The sequence below is a fragment of the Condylura cristata genome, unplaced genomic scaffold (assembly GCF_000260355.1).
Source record: "Condylura cristata isolate star-nosed mole 26May11 unplaced genomic scaffold, ConCri1.0 scaffold00013, whole genome shotgun sequence".
NCBI classification, from domain to species: domain Eukaryota; kingdom Metazoa; phylum Chordata; class Mammalia; order Eulipotyphla; family Talpidae; genus Condylura; species Condylura cristata.
Window position 1 is genome coordinate 19,936,205 of NW_004567114.1, and position 24,036 is coordinate 19,960,240.

At 47.9% G+C, this 24,036-nt stretch overlaps 1 protein-coding gene across 1 annotated transcript in view; it reads right to left on the reverse strand.

The window, feature by feature from the left end:
- The window catches only part of IFT43 (intraflagellar transport 43), a 72,782-nt gene that overhangs the window by 35,880 nt on the left and 12,866 nt on the right, over nt 1-24,036 (reverse strand). The window contains exon 3 of the mRNA XM_004682059.2: nt 12,372-12,436. Coding sequence (XP_004682116.1) covers nt 12,372-12,436 — 65 coding nt within the window. The remainder of the gene's footprint in view (nt 1-12,371; nt 12,437-24,036) is intronic.

The following is a 24,036-nucleotide window of genomic DNA, read 5'->3' on the forward strand; positions in this document are numbered from 1 at the left end:
TTTCAGCTAGAGAGGGCCGCATCTCTCAATTAGAGAGAACTAGGAGACCACTTAATTCTGACCCTGAAGAGAATGGGCCCAAGGGTGCTGATTGGGGGGCACAAGGTCACCCTGAACCACTTTTTGAGGACCTCCCTCTCAGCTTGGCGCTCAGGGAGACGGACTCTTGGACACACCCAGGCTTGTATATTTGGGATTTCCTAAGAGTCAAAATGTCTGACAGCGGAGAAACGACCTTTGAGGCATCTAGTCCAAGCCTCTTAGCGAGCCCAAGGAGTCCAGAAAACTCGCCCACGGTCATAGGGCGAGTGAGACGCAGGGGACTGGGGCACAGGCAGACCTCTGACTGTATTTAATGTGCACCTGGACCCCCTGATCTGGACTGAGTGTCCCCTGGCCACTCTGCCCCTGGTCTTGCAAACATGCCACGGGCCTAAAACCAGAGGCGGCTGCCGGGGCTCCCCAGCAGTACCTGGAACTGGCTTCCGAGCTGGCTGGCTGGGAATGGATCCAGTTCTTGGAGGGCACCGCAGGGTTAGAAGGAAGATCATTTCCAATGCCTAATTGAACTTAATGACGAGCCTAATTAGGCCTTTTAATGCAGGACTGGCGTGGCCTTGGCTTGTGCCCCTAAGCGCGGGCAGCGTCCTCGCACTTGCCTTTGTCTCTGGGTCGGGCAGCTGTCTGGGGCACGGCTCTGCACACAGGCCAAAGAGCAGCCTCGGAGGGTGTGGGCCACGCACTTGCTCCTGCTTTTCTTCCCATGGCTGCACATGCTGCAGACATGTCAACACAGTCCTCGGGGACATCTGCTGAGGCTCTACCATGTGCAAAGGCCCAGGGGCCACCGGCTCTGAGGCAGAAGGGGCAAAGCACAGAGAATAGGACTGTCAGCTTCTGGCTGGCTACATAAGCTGTGTGGCCTTGTGCAAGTTATCTGACCTCTCTGAATTTCTGCTTCTTCATTTGTAAGTGATGCTATTGCACCTACCTATGGAGGTGTTTTCAGGATAAAGGAAGACAACTTTGATCAGTATAGGGTCCAGCAAAAGAGTCACAATAATGTGTGTGTGTGTGTGTTTTCTCATCCACACAAATGTGCTGCACAAGACGTGGGTGGGTCACATAGTTGGAGTGTGGCCTCCAAAGGTAAAATCTAGATCAGAGGATGAAGCTGCAAACTTCTTATGACTAAGGCTAGTTGAAAAAAAAATGACGGTGGTAGCTAATAGCAAAAACTCTAAAACTAACATAAATGCCCACCAACAAGAGAAAGGGCACCATTCCCAGGGAATTATGAAGTCAGCCGTTAGAAAAAGAAGGTAAAAATGCAGTGAGGAACACACTATGATTGCATTTATGCAAAATATTTTATAGTCATGTAAATATAAGATGATGCATATATCCTGTATCTATTGTATAAAAGTATACACTGTGTTGCTGGTAAAAGATCCTAATGAACTATTTCTTGCAGTTACTTGTAGGGCTAACTAAGCTTGGAAGAGAGAATTTTAGGCAAATTTAGCTTTATCTGATTTGTCTGAATTTTTACATCATTAAAGTGTTCTTGGTCTGCTTGTACAACCAAAGACGACTTTCTAAGATGCTTGCATTGAGTCCCCAGGTGAGGGGGTGAAGCAGACCCCGGCCAGCACTTGCAGAGATGCCAGAGTTCAGAGGAGGGTGAACAAAACTGGCTGGAAACCATCCAGCTTGAAAACCTCTCTCCGCACGACGTGGTGATCCAGAGGCCAGGAACTTGCCCGAGGATGCGGCTTTCTGGCTACTGTCACTGAAGGGTACTTCCGAGTGTCTGCCCCTTCTTTCTCGGGCTCAGAGGCCCTCTGACTCGATAGTTCTACCCCTGGCTCCCACGAGCAACCAGTTCTAGTGGCAGGAGAAGCTGTACTTCCGCCAAAGAAGAAACTGTAAAGGGCCAAAAGTCAGAGCCTTCGTGGAGCGTGCTACGAACCAGTTCAAAGGCCACTCCTGGTTTTCAGCTACACAAGTAAAATGCCAGGGTCACTTGTCAAAAATAAAGCTGATGGCCTGAAAGGAAACTCCAGGGCAGGGGGACAGGAGCCTGGACTCGCCGGCTTTGAGGCAGGCCTCCCCCAGGCCACTGAGGAGCAATACGCGGACCTGGGCCTTAGCCACACGGCCGTGGACCCTGTGGGCCTGCTGTGTGGCCTCACTGCCTTGTCCCTGGTGTGCATGTATGGAACACGCTCCTCCAAGCCCTTGCATGCGTGCCTCCCCTCCCCCCTGGGCAGTAGGTACTCACTGCTGCTCCAGGGAGGGGACCGACCAGGCCGCCTGTCAGGAAAACTGCTCCACTTTCAGAGCGGGAGTGAAGGCTCCAAATGTTCCTCCACATGGGGCTTCCGGGAACAGACTGCTATCACCTTCAACTGGGAGGCACTTGACAGAATTGCAAGATTCCAATTATTTCATATTTAGTCATTTGCATAAGTAAATTGGTTTTGTGACACTAGACAAGACATCCAGGGCCCTAAACTGTGATGCCTGCACGGAGAACATTCCTGCTTGTTGTGAACCGAACATCACTGTGAATCCACGTGCACGGACGTGAAGATACTCCGAGCCTCCCTCCCCCCCCCCCAAAGTACCTCAATGAGAGAAAGGCTGGTGCTCACTTCATAACGCTTCCCTCGCCACAGGGTCTACAGGTACCATATGCCAAGCCTTGACGGTATTTTGCAAAGGGTCATGTTATGGCGAAGTTACACATTACCGGCAGTTTGCCTCCACCTGACAAAATCACATCTGTGGTCTGTCCAGGGGGACGTTTACTGAGCTAGGCAGCGTGGAGCACTACACAGCCCTTAAAGGTGAGGCAGCTGCACTCTGTGCTGACATTCAGAAAGAGCTTTGGCAAACGTGACAAAGGAAAAACGCGGAACAGATACTTCCACCTGTGTGAGGTGGTAAAAGAAGATGTTAACTTGTATTTCTGGAATAGCTCTGTACGGAACACAAACAATTGGTAAATGGGGGTGGCCTCCAGGAAGGAAACAGGGGGCCTGAGGAAGCAGGGGAGGAAGAGGTTCACTTTTTTACCTTTCAAATTCTACACTAGCATGTTTCTTATTTACAATTTACCAAGAGTTCTGATATCTCAAAACAAGACAAGGTTAAGCAATGACTAAAACCTAACAATTTACTGTTTCTGCATCCTCTCTCTCTCCTTCTTCCCCCATCCTTGAGAGAAATGATTCACTTATCTCAACTTAGTTACGATTGAGCTTTAAGGGCAGAGCAACCCTACTCCAGGAAGACAGAATATTGCTCTTACTGAAACGGTTCTAACACAGTTGGGCCTGGGTGGGGTGCTCCCTGAGGAGCTGTGCTCCTGATACAGCTAGGACGGTAGAGGCGTTCCTTCCCCCACTCCCACGAAGAGTGAGCGCAGGCGGAACCTCACTGCTGTGTCCACTCACTGCTGCGTAGGAAAGGACAGTCTGCCGTTACCATCCATTCTTCTCATTACCCCCCGCCTACCAGCCGCCCAAACAGATGAAATCTGCCAAAACCCATGAGAGTTTGAAAGTAGAAAAGGATGGAGGGAAGGAAGACAGAAGGGTAGGATGGGCTTTACACACGCCACAAGTTTCTCTACTGGGGAGAGGGCACTTATTTTTCACCTGTTGCGGCAATGCACACAGTCCCGGTGCTATTTCATGCTCAAAATCTACTGAACATAGGGCCCTCCCTGGTGGCGCAGCGGGTTAAAGCACAGCACTGAGAATCTAAAGCCGCTTCCGCATGAGTTCGATTCCCGCCTGCCCCGGAGGTGACCACATGGCGTGGCAGACCTCTCCTGACCCGCCCGCTGCTCCCCTCAGCAGTGTACTTCCTCGATCTGCCTGTTCTGCTCCCCGCTCTGTCTCTGGTGAGGCTTCTCGCCACCCCTGAACCTCTGGCCTGTACCCCAGTTCTGTATGCACAAATAAATAAATCTTTAAAAAAAAAAAAATCTACTGAACATAGATGATTTCCAGCACCAAACAATGCAATTAAACCCTAATGCTAAGGAACTGAGAATTTTCTAAGGCACTGAAATCAAAATCATCTAGATCTCCCCCTACCACCTGCTGCCATCATTACTCTTTGGGAAGCCTGTGTGAAACAGTCAGGTCTAAGGTGAAAATTCAAAAGACGTGCTGTTGTTTGGCCTTAAATGCATCTCGCCTGAAAACGCCACTCTCAGAAGCCACATGGAAGGAAAAATGCAGTGGCAGCACTGATGACTAAAGGTGACACAGCATCTAAGCAGGGGGCTGTCGGGCATCGTCCAAAAGTCACAGGAGCACCCTGGACACAGTGACAGTAGTGGGTGCTCAACTCGCTGGTGGGACCTTCCCTTCTCACCACTTCACATCTGGTGTGCACCGGCCTCATCTGATTTCATCCCATCTTGGACGCTTAGCTGATGCCTGACTGACAGCTCGGCCAAGGTGCCCAGGCACCCGTCACACCATAACCACTGTGGGTTCCTGGTGGCAAAGGGCCGCAGGTAAGTGTGAATCCCCAGCGCTTCTAAACAAACGGTGCTTATTGGTGAACATCTGAAAGTCGAAATTAGGTTCTGTGACTCAGGGAAACCTGAGCCCTCAGAGTTACTGGGGCTCTGTAAGGAATGTCCAAAACTCACTCACTGACCTGACAGATACGGGGCATGTGTGCAGGCAGCACAGGGTCAGACGGAGACAACACAGACAGCTACCTCCTGCCGCGTCCACTGTGCGCTAGCAACGAGTAATGAGATAGCGTCAGCCGCTGCTCTCCGGTGGTTCAGTTAGCAACAAAAACCAAAAAAAGCAGAGAATGAAGAAAGGTCACGTGGTAAAACACTGACAACTGTGGCCTTGCAACAGATTTGAAATCTTCTAAATAAAGAGTGAGCGGGGGAGACAGGATTGCAAGTATTAACCATCGTCTAGTCAAGCAGCCAGTTGATGAAAGAAAGTTCTTCATAGAAGAATTTCTGTTAAGAAGTGAAAATTTAAAAAATCACCATTTGGCCAGTCTTGACAAAATCATGGCTCCAGGTGGCGATGGGCAGTGGACACTGAGGCCGCAGGGCTGGAGTTGGGTGAGGCCAATTAATCACACACTCGTTTGAAGCAGGCCCCATCTTCCCCCCAACCCAGCCCAGGACTTGGGGTGCGACACAGCAGAATATACTGACACCGGCTACCCGGGATTCCTGCCAGAACAGGGAGCCTGGGTCCTCCTGCCGGCTCTACAAGGAACATGGAGGAACAAGCGACACATGGTGACCGGGATGGGAGGAGCCAGATTCAGAACATGAGGACAAGTTTCTGGGGCAAAAAAATTGTTTTAAAGTCAGGAACTTTAAATTGTGAAAGTCAAGGTGTTGCAGAATAAAGGTAAGCATGGAAAGCGTGCACCTGGGTCTGTCCATTGACAACCCGACGGTAAAAGGCATGGAGTCGGTGGGAGTACCCGGTTATGAGCCGGCTACCAGATGACACTGAAGAATCACTGTTAATTTTGATAGGCGTGTTAATGGGGTATGGTTAATAAACAAAAACAGCCCTTTGCCAGTTAACAAAATTACCTTTAGCAGGAAAGGAAGGAGAGAGGAGGCAATGTCATTCTCTACACAGTGTCAAGCTCGTCTGCTCATCCTTTGCCTCATAAAACACAAGCGCTTCTCATACCCACGTGTAGCGACCGTGCGTTAGGTAGCCCAGTACTGCTCCTCTCTTTCCAGACACGAACATTAAACATCTGCATGGGAGTCAGGGATGCACAGGTGCGTGAGTTCAAGGGGCCTTGGCGGCGCTCTCTGGGCACCCACATCATGGCCCCGGCACCCCAGGGCGGCGTCTGGCTCAGTGGGAAGGGCTGACGAACCGACCCCCTGTGAGGGAACTGGCTGCTGGGGGAGGGCAGCCTGGCACAGAGCTGGCCTTGAAGGGCAAAACGTGTGTTTGCAACTGTGCTTGCGGGGCGAGGAGCCACCAAGCTCCGAGAGCTTTTGCCTTTCACACTTTCGTTGCCTAATCAGAATTAACTACTCGCTGCTAACAAGAAGGTAAAGAGACACTGGTATAGCAATGACACAGAGGGAGAGGACAGAGCCCTTTAGTATTCTTGAAACATCTATGCCATTAAAAAAAAAATTAAGAAGAGGGAGAGAAAGAGGAGAGGAGGAGGGAAGGGGCAAGCGCGGGACCAGCACACGGCCGTCCCACCGCCATCTTGATGTCCTTGACGCGTGCAGATGGTGTGGAAGTGGCTGGCACCAGAGCAGCCCATGAGGAGGAACGAGCGGCCAATGGAGATTTATGTGAGGAGAGTGAGATGGACAAGGTAAAATTGTCAGGAGGAGTTGTTAGAAAGTAAAATATATTGTGACAATTCCACTCCTGCCGTTCATCAATAAACTGACAGATCATTTAGTGTCAATTAGGAGTGATAGATGGACAAGTCCCCATGATCCTGGGCCAAAATTAATGGCTGGGAGGGAGAGGGTGATTGAAAATGACGGCTGACATTGAGAGCAAAGTCCTGAAAGTCCCCGAGGGGCTATTACTTGCCTCATTCCCTTGCAGATCGATGCAGGGACAAACCCCAAAACAGACACTTTGAGACAAAACTTAATCAGACTACCTTTCCTTCCCCCCTCTACCAAGTCTGCTTGCCTCTTGTTCAGCTCTGTTCCCCCATGGCCAAGTGAGTGTCCCACCTCAGGCAACCCCAGCGCCAGGGAGCCTGCTTCCAAGACGGACTCTTCCGAAGAGCTATGACTGTGGAGCCAGGAGAAGGCACAGGTGGCGACCCCAGGTCCCAGGCAGCCCTTTCCTGTGGCTCACTGGTGAGCACTTGGGTTGTGTCACCCGGCAGCCCCAGCTAGCAAGGTGGCTGACCCCTTCTCTGTTCTATCATGGGCAGTGTTACCCAAATAAAGCAAAGGTATTCCCCAGAAACTCCTACCCCTTGGCTGCAAGTTCCTCATTCAGAGATGGACACAGCCCGCTCTCCACTGGTGAGTAAGCGCCAGTGCTCACAAGTCTCACTTTCACTTCCCTCCTACGCTCCCTGTAGAAGGGTACCTAGCTCACGCGTGGCTTACCTGACACGGCAGGTTGGGATGAGGCGGCCGGAGGGGTAGCTATGGGCTGAATAGAACCGCCTCACAACCATTCATATGTTGAAGCCTTAACCCCCAATGCAATGGTGGGGGGATCTTTGGGAGACAATTAGGGTTAGATGAGGATCATGAGACTTGCCATGGCAGGATCAGCATCCTATAAAGAAAGAAAGAGGCGCCAGATCTCTTTCTCTGCACGTGTACATTTGCACACACAAAGGCAGGCCACGTGAGGACATGACTGGGAAGAGGCCCTCACCAAGAACCTGACCACAGCCCCTGACCTTGGATCTCAGCCTCAGGAACAGTGAGTGAGCATTTGTTGTTTAAGCCACTCAGCCCGCGCTGACTGAGAACGCGTCTAGCACCGTGTCATTATTGTCATCATCCCCGAAGACCTGAAGGTGAGGCCAGTACTTCCCAGTGTGAATTCTCTGCCCTAAAGAGACTGGGAAAGGTTACAGTGCCCCGGACACTATGCCTACGCCAGTCCTTGAACCTGACTGCTCTCCTCCTGATCCTCCACCTACCAGAATTCACCCAGCTTGACCTCTGTCTCCATCCCCTGTAAGGAACCCAACCTTACGGTGACCCTCCTCTGACGTCAGGTCGCCATTCTATTCATTTCTCATGTAACAGCAGTTCGGGTTTGCAGTCTCTCTGGACAAGGTCCTCAGAGCAGCCCAACACTCACCGCTTCTCCCCCCCTATCCCCCAGTTGGTCCCCTTTCCTGTTTCTATTTCAAATCTGTTCTACCTGTTTCCAGATGCCAGCTCGCCTTGACTTCAAAAAAAGGTAGGGAGCTGGAAAAGAAGGAAGGAGTAGCAATCCTAAATGAAATTCTGCCAATGCCCTGCTGCTACCCAGCCTTTCCAAGTGCCTCTGTCCTCAAGGGACATGTCCCTGCCTCTCTCCATTCACGGTGAATGAGTCTCCTGAAGGCCTTAACTTACCCCTTCAGGGGCCAATGCCTTCACACCCTTCAGTTTCACCTGCATTACGCACCATTTCCACAGACCTTCCGGTTGCAAACACCATCCCAACACCTTCCTTTCTTTCTCAGTGTGAGAGGATGTCTCACTGCCCCCATGTCCTCACTTCCCACTCCTCTTCAACCCACTGTCCTCTGGCCTTGGCCCCAATGCTCATCACCACGAACACTTTCTCAAAGGTTTTGGAACCCCCAAACAGCCAAGTCCAAGTTCTGCCCATGCCTTCTTCTACTTGTGCAGATGACTCTGTCATTGTACTTTTCTGACCTCTTCTAGATTCCCACACTGTGGAAATTATCTACCACCAGCTCCCAAGCAGGTCTCTCCTCCTGCATCCCCTGTTAGTGTTGACAGGCAGGCCCCCTGCAGTGACCTTCAACTTTTTCAATTCTACCCTGCATCCCACACGTCTATTAACTCTACCTCAAAAATGCCTCCATGCACCATGCTCCACGCCGCCCCAGTGCAGGCTCCCATCAGCCTTCGGACAGAGCACTACCTTCTCCGCTAATCTCCAGTCTTCTGCTCTCCCTTCCCATGCAAAATGATGAATGAAAAGCACTCATCTTGTTGTGCCAGGTTTCGAGTTTCCCAAAGACCACCAAGGAGCCAATTCCGATGCAAAGCACACGAGGGTCTTTATTGCGAGCTCAAGCCTGGGCTCCCAACCTGCACCAATGCAGTGGCCGAAGTTGAGAGCCCTGAGCTCAGGGAAGGCAAGGTTTTTAATTACAGAAGAGGGGAGTTTCAGCCCAGCAGAGGGGAGATTTTGCTCAGCAGTACATTGATTGGTGGACATTGAACAAAGTTATCTTGTCTTAACCCGGTTGGTCTAAGCATGTAAGATGTAGCCATCACTACTCAGCCCACATACCCTAGGATATCTGGAGTTTTTCTGCTCTGTACTGGTTACTTGCCTACTTGCTAACTAGCTGTTGCTATGGGATGAGCAAGATTAGGGCATTTACAGTTAAACTCGGCCTTGGCGCCTTGTTGACAACCGAAACTTAGGTCTGGCTGGTTCAGAAGCATTCAGAAGCCTGTCATGGCGTCAGTTTGGTCTTTCAATCTGGCTGTCTATTAGTTCCATAGTCACTGAGTGCTTATTACATGCTGGCACTGTAGCAGGTACCAGGGGTATGTCAGTAACAGTCTGTCTCTGCTCATGGTGCTCTCACTAGCGTGAAAACGACAACTGTGCACACATGTACACATGCATTAGGGCAGCAGTGATAAATAAAGCAGGAAATGGGAACATGGAAAGCTGTGCATAGGATGTCAGCGAGGGGAACTCACTGTGAGTGTTCCCAAGATTACTTCCAGCCTCCGGAATAGTGAGGCGTGAGTATCTGTTGTTTAAGCCACACAGCTGGGCTTAAACACACTGGAGGGTTCTGAGCAGACAAGGACAATGATCTCATCTATGTCTGAAGAGAGTCATTCTGCTACATAGAGATTAGAGAGGGAGACGAGGGAGGATGGAGAGGCTGATGAGGGGGTTCCCACTTGAGCCAACAGTGGAAATGGGGGCTACGAGCGGGCATTGGCAGAGCAGACAAGATGTGCTGCTGCTATAGACTTTACACAGCTTCCTGCCAGGCTGGACGCGAGCTGAGGCCCAGAGAGGAATCCGGGATGAGACCCAAGTGCGCAGCCTGGGTGGTGGGGAGGCTGGAGACCCGAGGGAATCCCTGGGAGTTGCAGCTGGGGGCAAGCAGAGGAGTGGAAATTGAGAGGACTGACCTGGACTGTCAGGGCTGAGTCACGTGGCCAGGACAGCTGGGAGTTCAGGGGAAGAACTGGGCTAGAGGGAGTAATTTGGAGTCACCAGAGTGCAGGGAACAGTTAAATTCCCAAGACTGTTTGAGATCACCAGAGGGTAAGTGTTGACAGAGGAGAAAGAAGGCTGTTGATAAGGCATGGGCACTCCCAGGGGTCAGAACAGGTCACAGACACAGGGGCGAGCAAGTAAATCCCCCAGAAAGTAACACAAGAAACAGAGAAGCATCCCTCTCTGAGGAGAAGCTGATCAGACCTAGAGAAATCTTAACTGAGGGGTAAACATTTGAGGCAGGAAAGGATTTGTTTCAATGATATATTTGAAAATAAATTCCCAATACTATATGCCTAAAACACCCTAGTAATTTAGAAAATGGGGTTCCTCAATAAGATTTTCATTGCATTTGAGACCTAGATGTCAAAGCCCCCTTCTTTTTCTGGGTTAACACTAAAAACAAGTGGCATGTTCTATAAAGAAAACGGTGTGCTATGCAGTTGCAGGTGACCAGAGAGACAGGCCACCAGCACAGAACAGGCCCCAGAGTCGGTGCGCATACATTGATGTGGTAGTGGTGAAGGGCAGAGGGCGTGTTAAGTAAATGGCTGGGATAAGAACCATTTCAAAAAAAGATAAAACTGGATCCATACCTCATACCATCATTGGAATTAGTTCCACATGCATCAGAGAGCTACATTTTTTAAATGAGAGGGTGTGGTGTGTCCCAATAAAACTCCATCTATAGGCCCTCCCTGGTGGCGCAGTGGGTTAAAGCACAGCACTAAAGCTAAAGCCACTTCCGCATGAGTTCGATCCCTGCCCCAGAGATGACCCACATAGCGTGGCAGACTTCTCCTGACCCGCCCACTGCTCCCCTCAGCAGTGTACTTCGTCGATCTGCCTGTTCTGCTCCCCACTCTGTCTCTGGTGAATCCTCGCACCCTCTGCATCTCTGGCCTGTACCCCAGTTCTGTATGAATAAATAAATAATTAAAAAAAAAAACCTCCATCTATAAAAACAGGCAGCTACCTGCGGGCCATTGGCTGCTGGATCCTAATATAGAGAAGCAAAGAAGGGCACATCAAAAGATTCACGTATGTATGTTTCTTTCTTTTTGTAAAAAGTAGTATAAGAAGGATAAAGGAGGAGCTAAGACAGGCTGCTCACAGGAGATGGCTGGGAATAAGAGGGGTGAGAAGTCTGAGTACAGCCTTCTACACCACTGTGAGGTAAGAAGTATGGGCTCTCATTTCTCCTTGCCAGGAACCTCTAATCGTGAGGAGTCGACCAGAGACTTCCAGAACAGGAGACATCCTATAAGCCAATTGCCCTGGTTTCCTCAAAACTCTCACGGTATCAGGAGGTTAGGAGGGGAGAGAGTATTTCAGACTAAGAGAGACTAAAGAGACAACACTACTGGACAGATGGGAGGACGCTGCTTGGATGCTGGAGCTACAGAAGAAGCTGGGACAGCTGGGCAACTGAAACTGCCTATTCCCTAGTTCAAAGCATTATGAAGCTTCTTAGCTATGATAACAAACCTGTGATTATTTGGCAAAAGTCCTCAACCTTGACAGAATCAAGGGGACGTATTTAGAGGTAAAATGTCACGACGCCTGATTTCTGTAACTGATTCAGAGGGGGACAAAAGTGTGTATGCGTGTGTGCACAGAGACACTGTGGGGGGGGGGGGGGCCGAAGGGGGCAAGAAAGGATAAGAGCTGGAGATGACAGGTCATCCAGCACACCAGTGCTTGGGTCTCACTGTGGGGGGGAGGGGGGCCGAAGGGGGCAAGAAAGGATAAGAGCTGGAGATGACAGGTCATTCTGACCACACTGGATCGATATAATGACCACTGACGGAAACAGAACAAGAGCAAAGTCTGGTCTTTGAGAGAAATTCCCTCCTGAGTATGTCTTAAGAAGTTAATTCAGCCGGAGAGATGGTCACCTTAGTGTAGGTTTTGTTTGTTTGTTTGGGGTTTACGTTTCATCTGAGACAGGACAAGGGATTAAGGGCCGAAATGACCTGTCATCCATTAGGCTGTTCTGTTCTGTTTGGGAAATTTCACTGAGAAGAACACAAAACGCCAAGAACGCTACGCAGTGGGAGGCGGGCCACACAGGTCGCCTGACCCCCATGCACGTGATCGAACAGGCCGCTCGCACTGCACAAAGCAAGCTGAGGGTGGGGAGAGCCCAGGGCTGCAGAGGCGGAAAACACAGGCAGTGACCGCCAGTGCAAACAGAGTTTCTTTGGGGGATAATTAAAATGTTCTCAAATTGATAGCAGTGATGACACCAGTCTGAAAACACTAAGAATGTCCGAAATGTACGTTTCAGTGAGTGAGTTGTATGGGGCATGAATCAGATCTCAATAAAACTGTTAGCAAATAGAAATGAGCACCCAGAACAAAGCACCCACACCGCCACCCTCAGGAGCTGCCTGCACTCACTTGTAGGCCTTCGTGGATTCATCTGCCCAGCCTCCTTGCCGGCGCGGTGGCTTGGGAGGGGGAACCTGGTGGGAAAGAAAAGCCAAAAAAACAGGGTCACTCAACACCGGCCTTTCAGCATCACCTTCACCAAGATTCACCTATCCCAATCTCCTAAATAAACAGTCTAATTTGCTTTCTAATTTGCTGAGAAAGGCTGGACGTTTTCATGCCCTTCTGGTGAGTATATAAATTGGCAGGATCTGGAGGGCAATTTGGCAATGTCTACTGAAAGCCTTAGAAATGCTCATGCTTTTTTAAAGCCAGCAATTCTAATCCCAGGAATTTATCCCAAGGAAATAATCAGAGTGAAACGTAATGTCATTTTTGAATAATGAATAGTTGGAAACCAAAATGGATCTCAACGAGGAACTAAGTAAATCACAGGCTGCACATGTGAAAATTCTACACAGTAATGAAAAAAGCTATGTTAAGAAATACTTAGTGGTAGGAGCAAGTGCAATCTATGTCAACGTTTAAAAAGTGGATTTTCCATGTTTCTGATTTGGGGAAGATCATGAAGAACTATTATCTGGTGTTCCTTAGCTGTAAGTACACAAGAGAGAGGGGACTTCTGGGTAATTCTGAGTCTCCTTTGGGTGGTCAACTATGTCCCAAATACTTTTAACCATCAACTTATATTACTTGCACAAACAGAGGTATAATTCAGATATAACAGAGAACCTTGCTTAAAAGACAATAAAATAATTACTGTCTACTATGTTACCTCTACTCGAGTAATTTGGGCAGGACACAGAGACACAAGGTATAGGCATTCTGGCCAGCACTGCTCAACTCAAAAGGGACATCGAGTAAGGCACTAAACAACTCCAGTGGGTAAAACAGCAAAGAATCTTTCCTACACTGAGCCACCCAGCATTCATGAAGGACTATTTTTTGAAATATCAATGTTCTCCTGAGAACCTTATTTAACTGTTGTTCTCAGTCTACAGATACACTTGGATAAAGTACTAAAACAGGGGCTGCAAACTTTTTCTTTACTGTAAAGGGTAGGTGGTGAATACTTGTGATTTTGTGGAACATACAGCTTCTGTTGCAATGACTCCACTCTGCTACCACAGGACAATAAACAGTCACAGACAATAAGGAAGCAAATGGATGAAGGAAACTGTGTTCCAATAAAACTTTACAAAAACAGGCCGCAGGCCAAACTGGGTGAGGAGGGTGTGCTCCGCTGATTCCTAGACTAAAAACATGTCACTGCAGCTGCCTTGAAATCTATGGCTTAAAGCTTAGCATGTAGAGTTTTAAGAAAATTCCCTGTTGTTTTGACACAATACCTTTCTACTTTTTGATATTTTTATTTTACATCAAAATACAATTCCCTTCCTGCTTCTCTAGTAGCACTCCTGCCTGCCAGAGAGGAAGGGTGTCAAAGAGATTCTCCATGCAAAACGACACAGAGGCTACAGCTGTCCTGCTCCACACTGGGGGTCTTGGCCAATCTCAGGAGCAGGCAGACAGGAGCTGTGGGGCGCGGGGGCAGGCGAGGCCTCTGTGAGGTGCCACGTGGGCACTGACTGGGAGCAGTTTCGGTCCTGATGGGGAAGACTCACGTTTAGTGCTCGAATCCCAAGGACAAGGCCTTGTTTCTGTAAATACTCCATTGTGAGTCTTGTTAGGCTCACACACAAATACCGTGTCTGGATGAGACAGACTCAAACACTTTCACCAGTTATAAAGGCTCTTCCCCAGAAGTCAAATTCGTTCCCACCGTGGGAAGCTGACACTATCCTGTGCATACTGTGTGAGTTAAAAAAAATTGTGGGCCCTCCCTGGTGGCACAGCGGGTTAGAGCACAGCACTACAAGCTAGCTGCAGCCGCTTCAGTGCGAGTTCGATCCCTGACCTGGAGGTGACCCACATGGCGCAGACCTCTCCTGACTCGCCTGCTGCTCCCTCAGCAGTGTACTTCGTCAATCAGCCTGTTCTGCTCCCTGCTCTGCCTTTGGTGAATCCTTTCACCGCCTCTGTACTTCTGTCTTGTACCCCAATTCTGTATGCATAAATAAATACATCTTTTTTTAAAAAAATGTTACTCTGGCTTAATGAGGTTGAGAAGAGGCCGAATTCAAAGTGCACTGGTCTGCATGAAATCCAGCTAACTGGAGGTCAGGCTTAATCTGAAGAATGCATCCTGGTAGAAGCTGAGGGGAAACCCCTTGTTATAGGGTGGGTACGCTGAGTTTTGCAGTTTCCTGGTTACGTTTGGTGGTTTTTCTTGGGCCACTTTGTTTGGGGCATCCTGAGGAGGAGGACAGCATGCACGCACTTGCAATGTGTGTGTAGGAAAGCGAAACACTGAGGCCAGCTCAGGGAGTGCCAAGGACAGGAAGAGATCAAGAAAGTTTAGTGGGAAAAGTGAGGCTTGTCCTGAATTGGGAAGATAAGCAAAGATAAAAAAGAAAAGCATTCCAGAAGCGACCGGACCCAACGGGCACAGTGAAACTAGGACAGCGCACAGCAGCCCAGGGCAGCCAGTGCTGTTAACTGATCACTGGGCTGTAGGGGTCGTGGGGAAACGTTGTGGGGGTTGCGGGGTGTCTTTGCCAGTATCAACGCAGGCCTTCAGTGGAAGCTGATCCCACTTGATCATAAGGCAGCGGTCTGAAATTAGGTGCTAATGATCTGCTTGACACAGAAGTGGGTGGCTGGCTTTAGCAATGTAATCTAAAACTCTGGCTAGTTCCTTTGCAAGCAGCAGCCCCAGATTGCCCCAACTATTCTCCCTGCAGACTCTGATGACATGGAACCCTGGTTCACCCTGTTTCAAAAAGCATCCAGTTTTCCCCCAGGGCAATCTGAACACTGGATACACACAGGCCCTGCCGCCGCTGTGTGGATGCTGGGCTGCCAGAATGCTGCTTCACCCTCCCGAGGTGACAGGTTAGATGCCAGGGAACTGGGAGACCAGTCAACAGTCAGAGCTCTAGCCCCTGCCTTCAGTGGTGAGAAGTTGCAATCTTATAGGTGTGGATCCTCCCATGTGGGCCGGGGTCCTCCCTCTCCTGCCCAAAAGGTACAGATGTGCAAGAGGAAGCAGGAATGTGCAATTTATTTTTTCTCAAAACATTTCTGAGTTCTCTGTGTAACAGCCCTGTCATTTAAAGGAAAAAGAAACGGACTTTTGCACCATCCTTAAAACTAGAAAGAATCTACAGGCAGGCTAAAACAGTTGTATTACTTTTTTCATTCTTAGGTGCAGCAATTCCAAAATTCTTGTGGATTCTTGGGGAGACACTTGGGGAACACTTGGGGAGGCCTTACTCATCTGAGTCGGCACTCTGGAAGAAATCTACTTGGTGTCTTTAAAGAAGTGGGGGGCAAGAGCCCTCCCTGGTGGTGCAACGGGTTAAAGCACAGCACTATGAAGTTATCGCAGCCACCACAGCACGAGTTCGATCCCCCGCCAGGGGGCTGATCCACATGGCGTGCAGACCTGTCCTGACCCGCCCGCTGCTCCCCTCAGCAGTGTATTTCAGTCAGTCTGCCTGTTCTGCTCCCCGCTCTGTCTCTGGTGAACCCTCTCACCCCCTCAGTTCTATATGTGTAAATAAACAAATCTTTAAAAAAAAAAAAAAAAAGGAGAAGCAGCAGCAGGGGAACAAACAGGATGGGAGAAAATGAATAGGCTCAAAACCTTAAAAGCCAGAAAGAGCCTTGACCCTCGCATCCCAAAGTCCCGGTTTATTCTTGAAATTGCTCTGCTTCTGAAACTCAGGGGCACGGCCCCAAGGCAAATGCTGTGAAAATGATTTCCAATTTTGGCAGGTTTACTGCCAGGTAACATTACCCAATCTCGTTTTAAAAAAAGAAAGAGTCTTAAAATGTGCACCACCGGGAGGGACAGAAATAGGAGCGGGTGACGCTGCCCCTCGGGCTGTGCATCCCTGGTGTTCTCGCTTGAAAGCCGGAGTCACGTCTCTGAGTGTGGGAAATGCGCACGGCTTGCCGGGCCGCCGCCTGATGGACGGAGGGGGCAGGACCCCGCATAGCTCCTGAAGAGAAGCAAAAATGTGTTCTGTCCAAAAATAAAACAGGGGCAGGAATAACAGCGAGTAAAGAGCTGGAAGCACGTGACTGGTGGCTGCGGTCCTCAAATACCAGCTTTCTACAAAAAGGAGTCTGTGAGGGGCAGAGAGCGGGAAATTCAGGAAACGGCCTCTTTATATGGCCTCATCCGACTGGGCCAGCATTCAACTAGCTGGAATCACCAAGTCAGAGGGAGGGAACCTTCAGGGCTGGGTTCTGATCTTTATATGGCTCCCCCAGATTCCTAAGATGCCAAAATAGAAAGGATGCTACAGTGCCAAAAAAGGAGCCTTCGGGCTCAGAAACTTCTCACACACTCAAAAGTCCTAGAGAAAGCCCACAAAATGAATCAGCCCCCATCCAAATGTTTAAATTCCTCAAAGAAATTTACTTAAGGAAGATCCGGTGCAAACTGCACACCCACCCAACTCCCATTATCTAGGGGCAATACAGCTCCCAAGTTCAAACCTTGACTTCTGCTCAAAACCGACTGCCCTTCCTTTCTCCTGCAGCCTGGAAGAAGGCACAAGAAAGGTGCTCTTACGGGCTTGAAGAGGCGACTAACGCCTGTGTGCCCACCACTGCAGAGCCGGCCCACATCCCGCCCACCTGTCCGCACACAGCTCCTTCTCTGTCCACTCCTCCCGCCGGCCTCAGCCCTGCATCTGACAACTAATTCAATACAGACCCAAGTGTTCCCCGTGTGGGTTTAAGGTAACAGAGCATCCAAGTTTATAACTGAATCCCTGTGAGTAAACATAGTTCTTTCAAGCTGAGATGGACACATCACAATGCAAAAACTCACTAATAGATGCTAAAGCCGCTGGGTAGAAGACAGATAGGCGGGAGCTGGGGATTTCATGGTGTCAAAGAATGACTGCTATGCGTTATGTACCAGCAGCAAGAGGGAGCTGTCCCTTCCAGATTGAGATGTCTCTCATCACCTAACTACCCTCTTAACCACACCGACAGTGGGGTCTGAAGCACTGTCGCCAAGACACACAGTGACCCCCAGGGAAAACCCCTCCCCAAAACATTCAGTCACAACCTAACCAAGCCTTCCAATTTGACTTTCAGATTACTGGAAATCAGGTGAAAGAATATTCAATGATGCCAGTGAGAAAGGATCAGACAAATCTAACACATGGAAACCACAGAACAGGCTCAAAGAGTGACTCACCTACAGGAATCCATCTGGCAGGTAATGGAGCAAGACTCAAACCCCTCTCTGTCTGACACTAAAGCTCTGCGAAATGACCATATGAACAGGGTCCTAGATGCGTGCAGCTAGAACGGGCCAGAGGCACAGAGCAGCTACAGAAAAGCATCTGTCTGGACCTAGACAAAGAGCCCAATGACAAGAAACCTGGGCAATGACATCTGGACCGAAACGAAGAAAAAGACCGGGGAAGACCAAACTGGAAGGACCATCTGCACTGGCTCTCGGCAGAGTGGGATGCATCCACTGATGATCTGAACATGCTCAGAAAGACAGGAGAACCCAAAACTAGGTTGTCCGAACCTTACTGCCTCGGGGTCGCAAGCTGAAGTGGGGGTGGGTAAAGTTAAGATTAAACAGCGTTGCCAAAAGTAAACTCCCAACAGCTGGAGTGTTGTGCAGGCCGTATGAGGCCCAGTCAACATAAATCTTTCTACTTGGGAAGTAGCTGGGTCTCCACCGTTTGTCCCAAAGTTTCCTCTTTATTCCAGCAGTGCTGCAGCTTTGAAAATAACTGACTAAACGAGAAGTGAGTTTACCAGAAATACGGAAGGGGGAAAGCCACAGTGTTAAAGGTGAGGGTGAGGGAAGGAAAGGAAGGAGAGGGAATACAATGGAAGGGGTAGTCCTAGGTCAAAATTCTAGGCTTATTAGCTTCTAGCTGTGCGGCCCAGGGTTAGCCACATCTTCACTAAGCCCCTTTTGTGAGTGTGGATCAACCGTAAAACCTGGATAAAATCTCTGGCACAAAGCAGACACTTAAAAAAATGGCAGTAATGGTAGCAATTATATTATCCATCAGAAATAATCATAGTAATAAAATGCAGACTCTGAAGGAAGAAATCCTCCATGCCCACACTTAACTATGGAAAGTTCTGGGTAGGCAAACATTTCAGGGTTCTTTGTTTGGGGCTGTCTTGACAAGTTTAATGCCTGGGATCCAGTTCTTCCCTACTGCAGCTTCCCCGCAAAGAGAAATGTGCTAAAGTAGGGTGCACCAGGAGGAAACCAGAGCTCCAGGGCTCACCCGGACATAAATGGGATGTTCAGGAGGCTCCGGTGCCTGGTGATCGCTAGGGAGGTGTCACACTTCCCCCAAAATTCACACACACCCTATGGGAAAAAAAAAAATCCTATGTCCCATAGCTCAGCACAGAGTCATCCAGATGTCCACGTCAAATGACTCATGGGATGTGGCTGCCAGCACTTTGTTGAAGAGATCCAAGGAGAACAGATTTTAGTTCTGAAAATCATTCTTAGCATCTATCCTGGGTTTTCCTGCCTTGGATGGCATCCCTCCATCTCAGTTACACCCCTGTGGGTCGTCTCCATCAGCTCCCTTCTCCTTGGCTCTCTACCTTCCAGACACTTAGAAAGCCATGCCGTTCGCCCATACTTCCTGCAGTTCAGCCAAAATAAACATTCCCTTCAACTTTCATCATAAATCAAAACCTGTGTTTCTGTCATTCTCCTAACTCCTTTCAGTTTGTAACAATCCATCAGGCATGTGTGCATCAGCGATGTGCCCTGTGCGGAGGGTGTGGGCTCCCCACCTCCCAGGAGTAGTCACTCCCAGCACCTGTGACTTTGTGCAAGCATGGTCTAGACTTGCTCCTTCAACCAAATCCAGAGCAGAATAACTTGGAGCAAGTTGAGAGCAGAGGAGCCAGCTGTAGCCTTGATGCCTTCAGAAACTTGATCCTCAAGGGTGATGATGGAAAATGAGTGGCAGGAGCTTGCAGGAAGCACTAACCCCCTGGCTGGTGGCTCCATCATGTGAAGCCCAGAGAGGGGCATGACAGCTCGTTCTCCGCCCTGTTCTGTCTGTGAGACTGGTGAGACGTTGGCTCACAGTTGTGGAAGCAAAAGGGAAGGGGAGGTTGGTACTAACTGTTGGTAGAGCAGTTAACAGTTTTGAAATTTGTTAACCACTTGTTTTTTAAAAATCTCACGCTTTCTCTCACCATCTCTTCTTCATTAAAGAAGGGATCTTTTCAACCTCCCCAAATGGTTTCCTAAATTGGATACATTTGGTTTATGACAGAGGCACTGCATTAGTCTTGGTTTTCTCATTTCAGTCAAAACCTCTTCTTTTCTTCCTCTTTGAGCACTGTTACAACATGCTACCCTCTATCTCTTCCTCAGCCTATCAGTACAAGCCCACGGCTGATTTCTCAGACTTTCTTCCCACTCTGTATCAAATAAGACATGCTGAAGGCCAGCCACGCTAACAGCTCCCAGGTGACAAGGGCCAAAGGTAGAAGTGGTGACCTGGGTCCAGCCACTTAATCCATAAATTCTGCTGCTCAGTGGAGGCTGCACAGGAGGGCTGCCTGCCCATGAACAGCACACTGCCAACCTCGCCAACTCTAGAGGCCTTTCTAGATTAGCCGGAATGCTCGGCACAGCATCTGCAGGGATGGGCTTGTCCATCCTGGCAACTGAATCTCAAGTCTCTGGGCTTATTTTCATATCCAAGCTTCTGATCACTACTTCCAAGTGAACCTTTGATGTCAGAATGTTTTCTGTCTCAACAAAATGCCCCGCCTGAATGCCCCTGCCAGTTATTCCAAGAGAAAATCAACACAATCTGTTTCTGCAACAACTACTCTCATTCTTTTCTTGCCAACAGTACCACATGAAGAGAAACCACAGTGGATTCTGAAACAATCCAAAAGCCACTGGCAGGTTCTGGATCCAGTAACGGGAAAGATGTTTTTATTCAACTAACCTTTACACAGATAACAATTATAATCTCTGGACAAAATATAAAAAAACAACTACTTGAAGGCACTGGAGGGCAAACAAAGGCAGGCATAAATTGGAGGAGATTTTACTTTTGAAAGAAAAGAAATGCACTGGGTAAAAAAAAAATCTATGTTTAAGTGGATTTTCCCTTTGAGTGCACTCTAAGTTTGTATAGCATTGAATAGCTAGCATTCAAGCAGAAAAAACAATGTTTTATTGGCTTTGTGGATAACGGCTGGGACAGTCAGAGTCATTAAAAACAGAGAGGGTGAAATTCTGAGAAGGCAGGAACTCCAAATCTGCTTTAAACACCCCCTAGAAATCTTTTAGTCAGTGTATAAACTGTACCTTCCCAAGAAATCCAGTGAAAAGCAATTGTTGAAGGGCTAAAAAAAAAATCAAAAGCTGAGTAGAGATGAGATTTCAGTACTGTCATTACAATGAACAAAGAGATTGATGTTTGAGTTCCATTAAGTTGAGGCACTTGGTACACTCTCTGGGTTTTCTACTGAGACCACAGAAGAGTCACACCTAGGAATAAAGACCACCTCCTGGAATTAAGGGTTTTGTTTTGGGTCTAAGGCTAACCCAAAATAGACATGGCCTAACAAAGCCTAAAACCAAGTCTTTATAAATTAAATCTGTATATAATTAAACTGCCTAAGAAGAGTAAGCTAACAAAACTAACAAAAACCAACACTTTGCAGACGAAAGTAATCCATGGTCTCTATTATAGTTGATCCACAATGTCCTATATACAAACAAAAACTACTAGACATGAAGAAACATGAGAACATGACCTTGAACAAACAATAAAAATAATAACAAATAAACAAATAAAAACAATAAAAAGAACTAACAATAAAAATTGACCCTAAGATGACCCAGCTATTGGAACTACCAGATAAGGGTTTTAAAGAAGGTATTACAAATACTTCAAGAAATTAAAAGGAAAGATGATCATAGTGAGTAAACAAAAAACCGAGAATTAAAGCAAGAAGAAAGACAAATTAATTTAAAAGTTCAATATCTGAAATGAAATGTTCAGTCTGAAGACAGCAGGAGAAAAAATATCAGTGAACTTGAAGACAGATCAATGGGAAATAGCAAATTTGAAAAACACAGGACACACCTCTGAAACAGTAAACACAGGACAAACCTCTGAAACAGTACCAACTATTTAGAAAACCTGTAATCAGAGACCCAGGAGGAAGGGGACAAAAAATGGAGCAGAAAATATACCTGAAGAAAAATGACTTAAAATTTCCCCAAACTGGTGAAAAAAATAATGACTTACTGATTGAAGAACCTCAACAAATTCCAAGCAGACTCAGTATAAGGAAAATCACAGCTGGAAATATCATAAACTGCTGAAACTAAAACTATAAAGAAAATCTTTAAAGCAGTTGAGAGAGGAGAAAAGACTTTACATACCAGGGAACACCTGTCAGAAACAACAAATGTCAGAGGACCAAGGGCTAGCGATATTTAAAGGGCTGAGAGAAAAACTTCTCAATCCATATTCTGTACTGGTAGACTGTGTTCTTCAGAAAAGAGGGCAAAATAAAAATATTTTCAGGTAAAGCAAGAAGAGAAGTTATCCCTGGTATATCTGTACTACAAGAAGATTCTTCTTTGGACTAATGAGAAATGACACTGAATGGAAACCTGGATCGATGGGAAAAAATTAAGAACCAAATATAAAAAAACAGAAATGCTAGACATATGGGTGAATACAAAACACTTTTTTCCTTTTCATTTCTCTCGATGGCAGGTGTTTAAAGTGAAATGACAAACTGTATCATTGAGTTCATGAAATAAGGAGATTTAAAGTCTATGACTTCAGTAGCACCAGAGAAGTGAGGGGACACACAGACTTTTGCTGCAAAGGATGCGTGTTACATGCAACACTATGATGTGAATTCTACATAGCCAGTGCTTAGTTAAAGATGCATAATCTAAGTCCTGGGCCAACTACTAAAAAACAGGATAGTTATACCTGAAGAACCAAAGAAGAAGCTAAAATGAACTGTTAAGAGCAACTGGTTAGCATGATGACATAATTCTCCATGACAGTGGGTGAAGGCTTGGGAACATGAGTGTTTCAGTCTGTCACCAGTGACTTTCAACATCAGCCAGCACCCTTTTCCTAGAAAGTATCATTATCAAAAGAATACGTAGCTATCACTCTATGCCTTCTCAGTAATTATAGACATGCTACATGAGAAGAAATCTAGCCCCACTAGGGATTCCATTGGGGCACCAACGATCACCATCGATGGTTCTTAGTGATTAGGTTCACAGCACACTTTCCCCTTCTTCACCTCCTGCCTCTCCATGTTGGACCTCATTACTCTTGCAGCTCTTTCAAGCAGAACCTGCTCAATTCCTGGAAACTCCCAAGCCGGGGTGCCAGGTAATGCGCCAGCCTTACGGCTCAAAGTTTCTCTAGACCATTATTCTTCCACATTATGGTATATTCCCTTTGAAATTCACACCGTTCTGCTACATTGCCTCTCGTTCCTTCTTCATCTCTGCCCCTAACAACTGCCCGAGCACACGTGGGTCATAAATATGGGCACAATGGGCGCCATCACTCTAACTAGGTCATCATCTAGGTGCACATTCCTCTGAAGTTTAGCCTCCTACTGCCCCATCCTGTGAACACCAAAGCCCTGCATGCTACTTTTTCAAAAGGTTACACCTGGAATTACTCCATCCCTTCTTCCCCTTCCAATCTCAAGACTTCCTTCTCGGTTTCATTCCTTCCCAATCAACCTAGCTCACCTTAAACGTCCATCACATCAAGTCTCACTCCCTTGTCTTTTAACCACGTTCCCCAAGAACATCCCCAAACCTGGATCAAGTCAACTGCCTGCCTTCACTGTGTCAATACTCAGCCAGCTGAGATGTTGGAGAAAAGAGCACCACCACACCAACTAACACTTAGCCCACCCGTGTCTGCCTTCCCTCAGCTGGGTCCTAGCAGATCGCCCTGCCCTCAGGCCCTGGGAGCTGCTGAGGGCTCTAGAAAGGGAGGGAATGCTAAAGCCCTGCAGGCACCCCTTTGGGAGCATTTGTGGTAGCTCCCCATGAAAGACCTCTGAATGTCCAAGGCTTTAGTAACTTTGCTGTATTTCTTTCCTGGTTGTTAGAGGGGCCCCCCGGTGGTGCAGTGGGAGCTAGCCACAGCGACTTCTGCATCACTTTGATCCCTGGCCAGGGAGGTAACCTACACGGTGCAGTGGACCTCTGCTGTATTGCCCACTGCTCTCCTCAGCAGTGTACTTCGTCAGTTTACTATTCTGCTCCCCACTCTATCTCTGGTGAGTCCTCTCACCACCCTTGCACCTCTGGCCTGTACCCCAGTTCTGCATACATAAGTAAAAATACATCTTAAAAAAAAATTTACTCTCCTATCTCACTTTAAATTCAGTTTTGAATTATCTTTCTTTTTTACTTTGGCACATTTATTTTATTTTTTTTTAAAGATTTATTTGTGCATACAGAACTGGGGTACAGTCCAGAGGCTCAGAGGCAGCGAGAGGCTTCACCAGAGACAGAGTGGGGAGCAGAACAGGCAGATCGACGAAGTACACTGCTGAG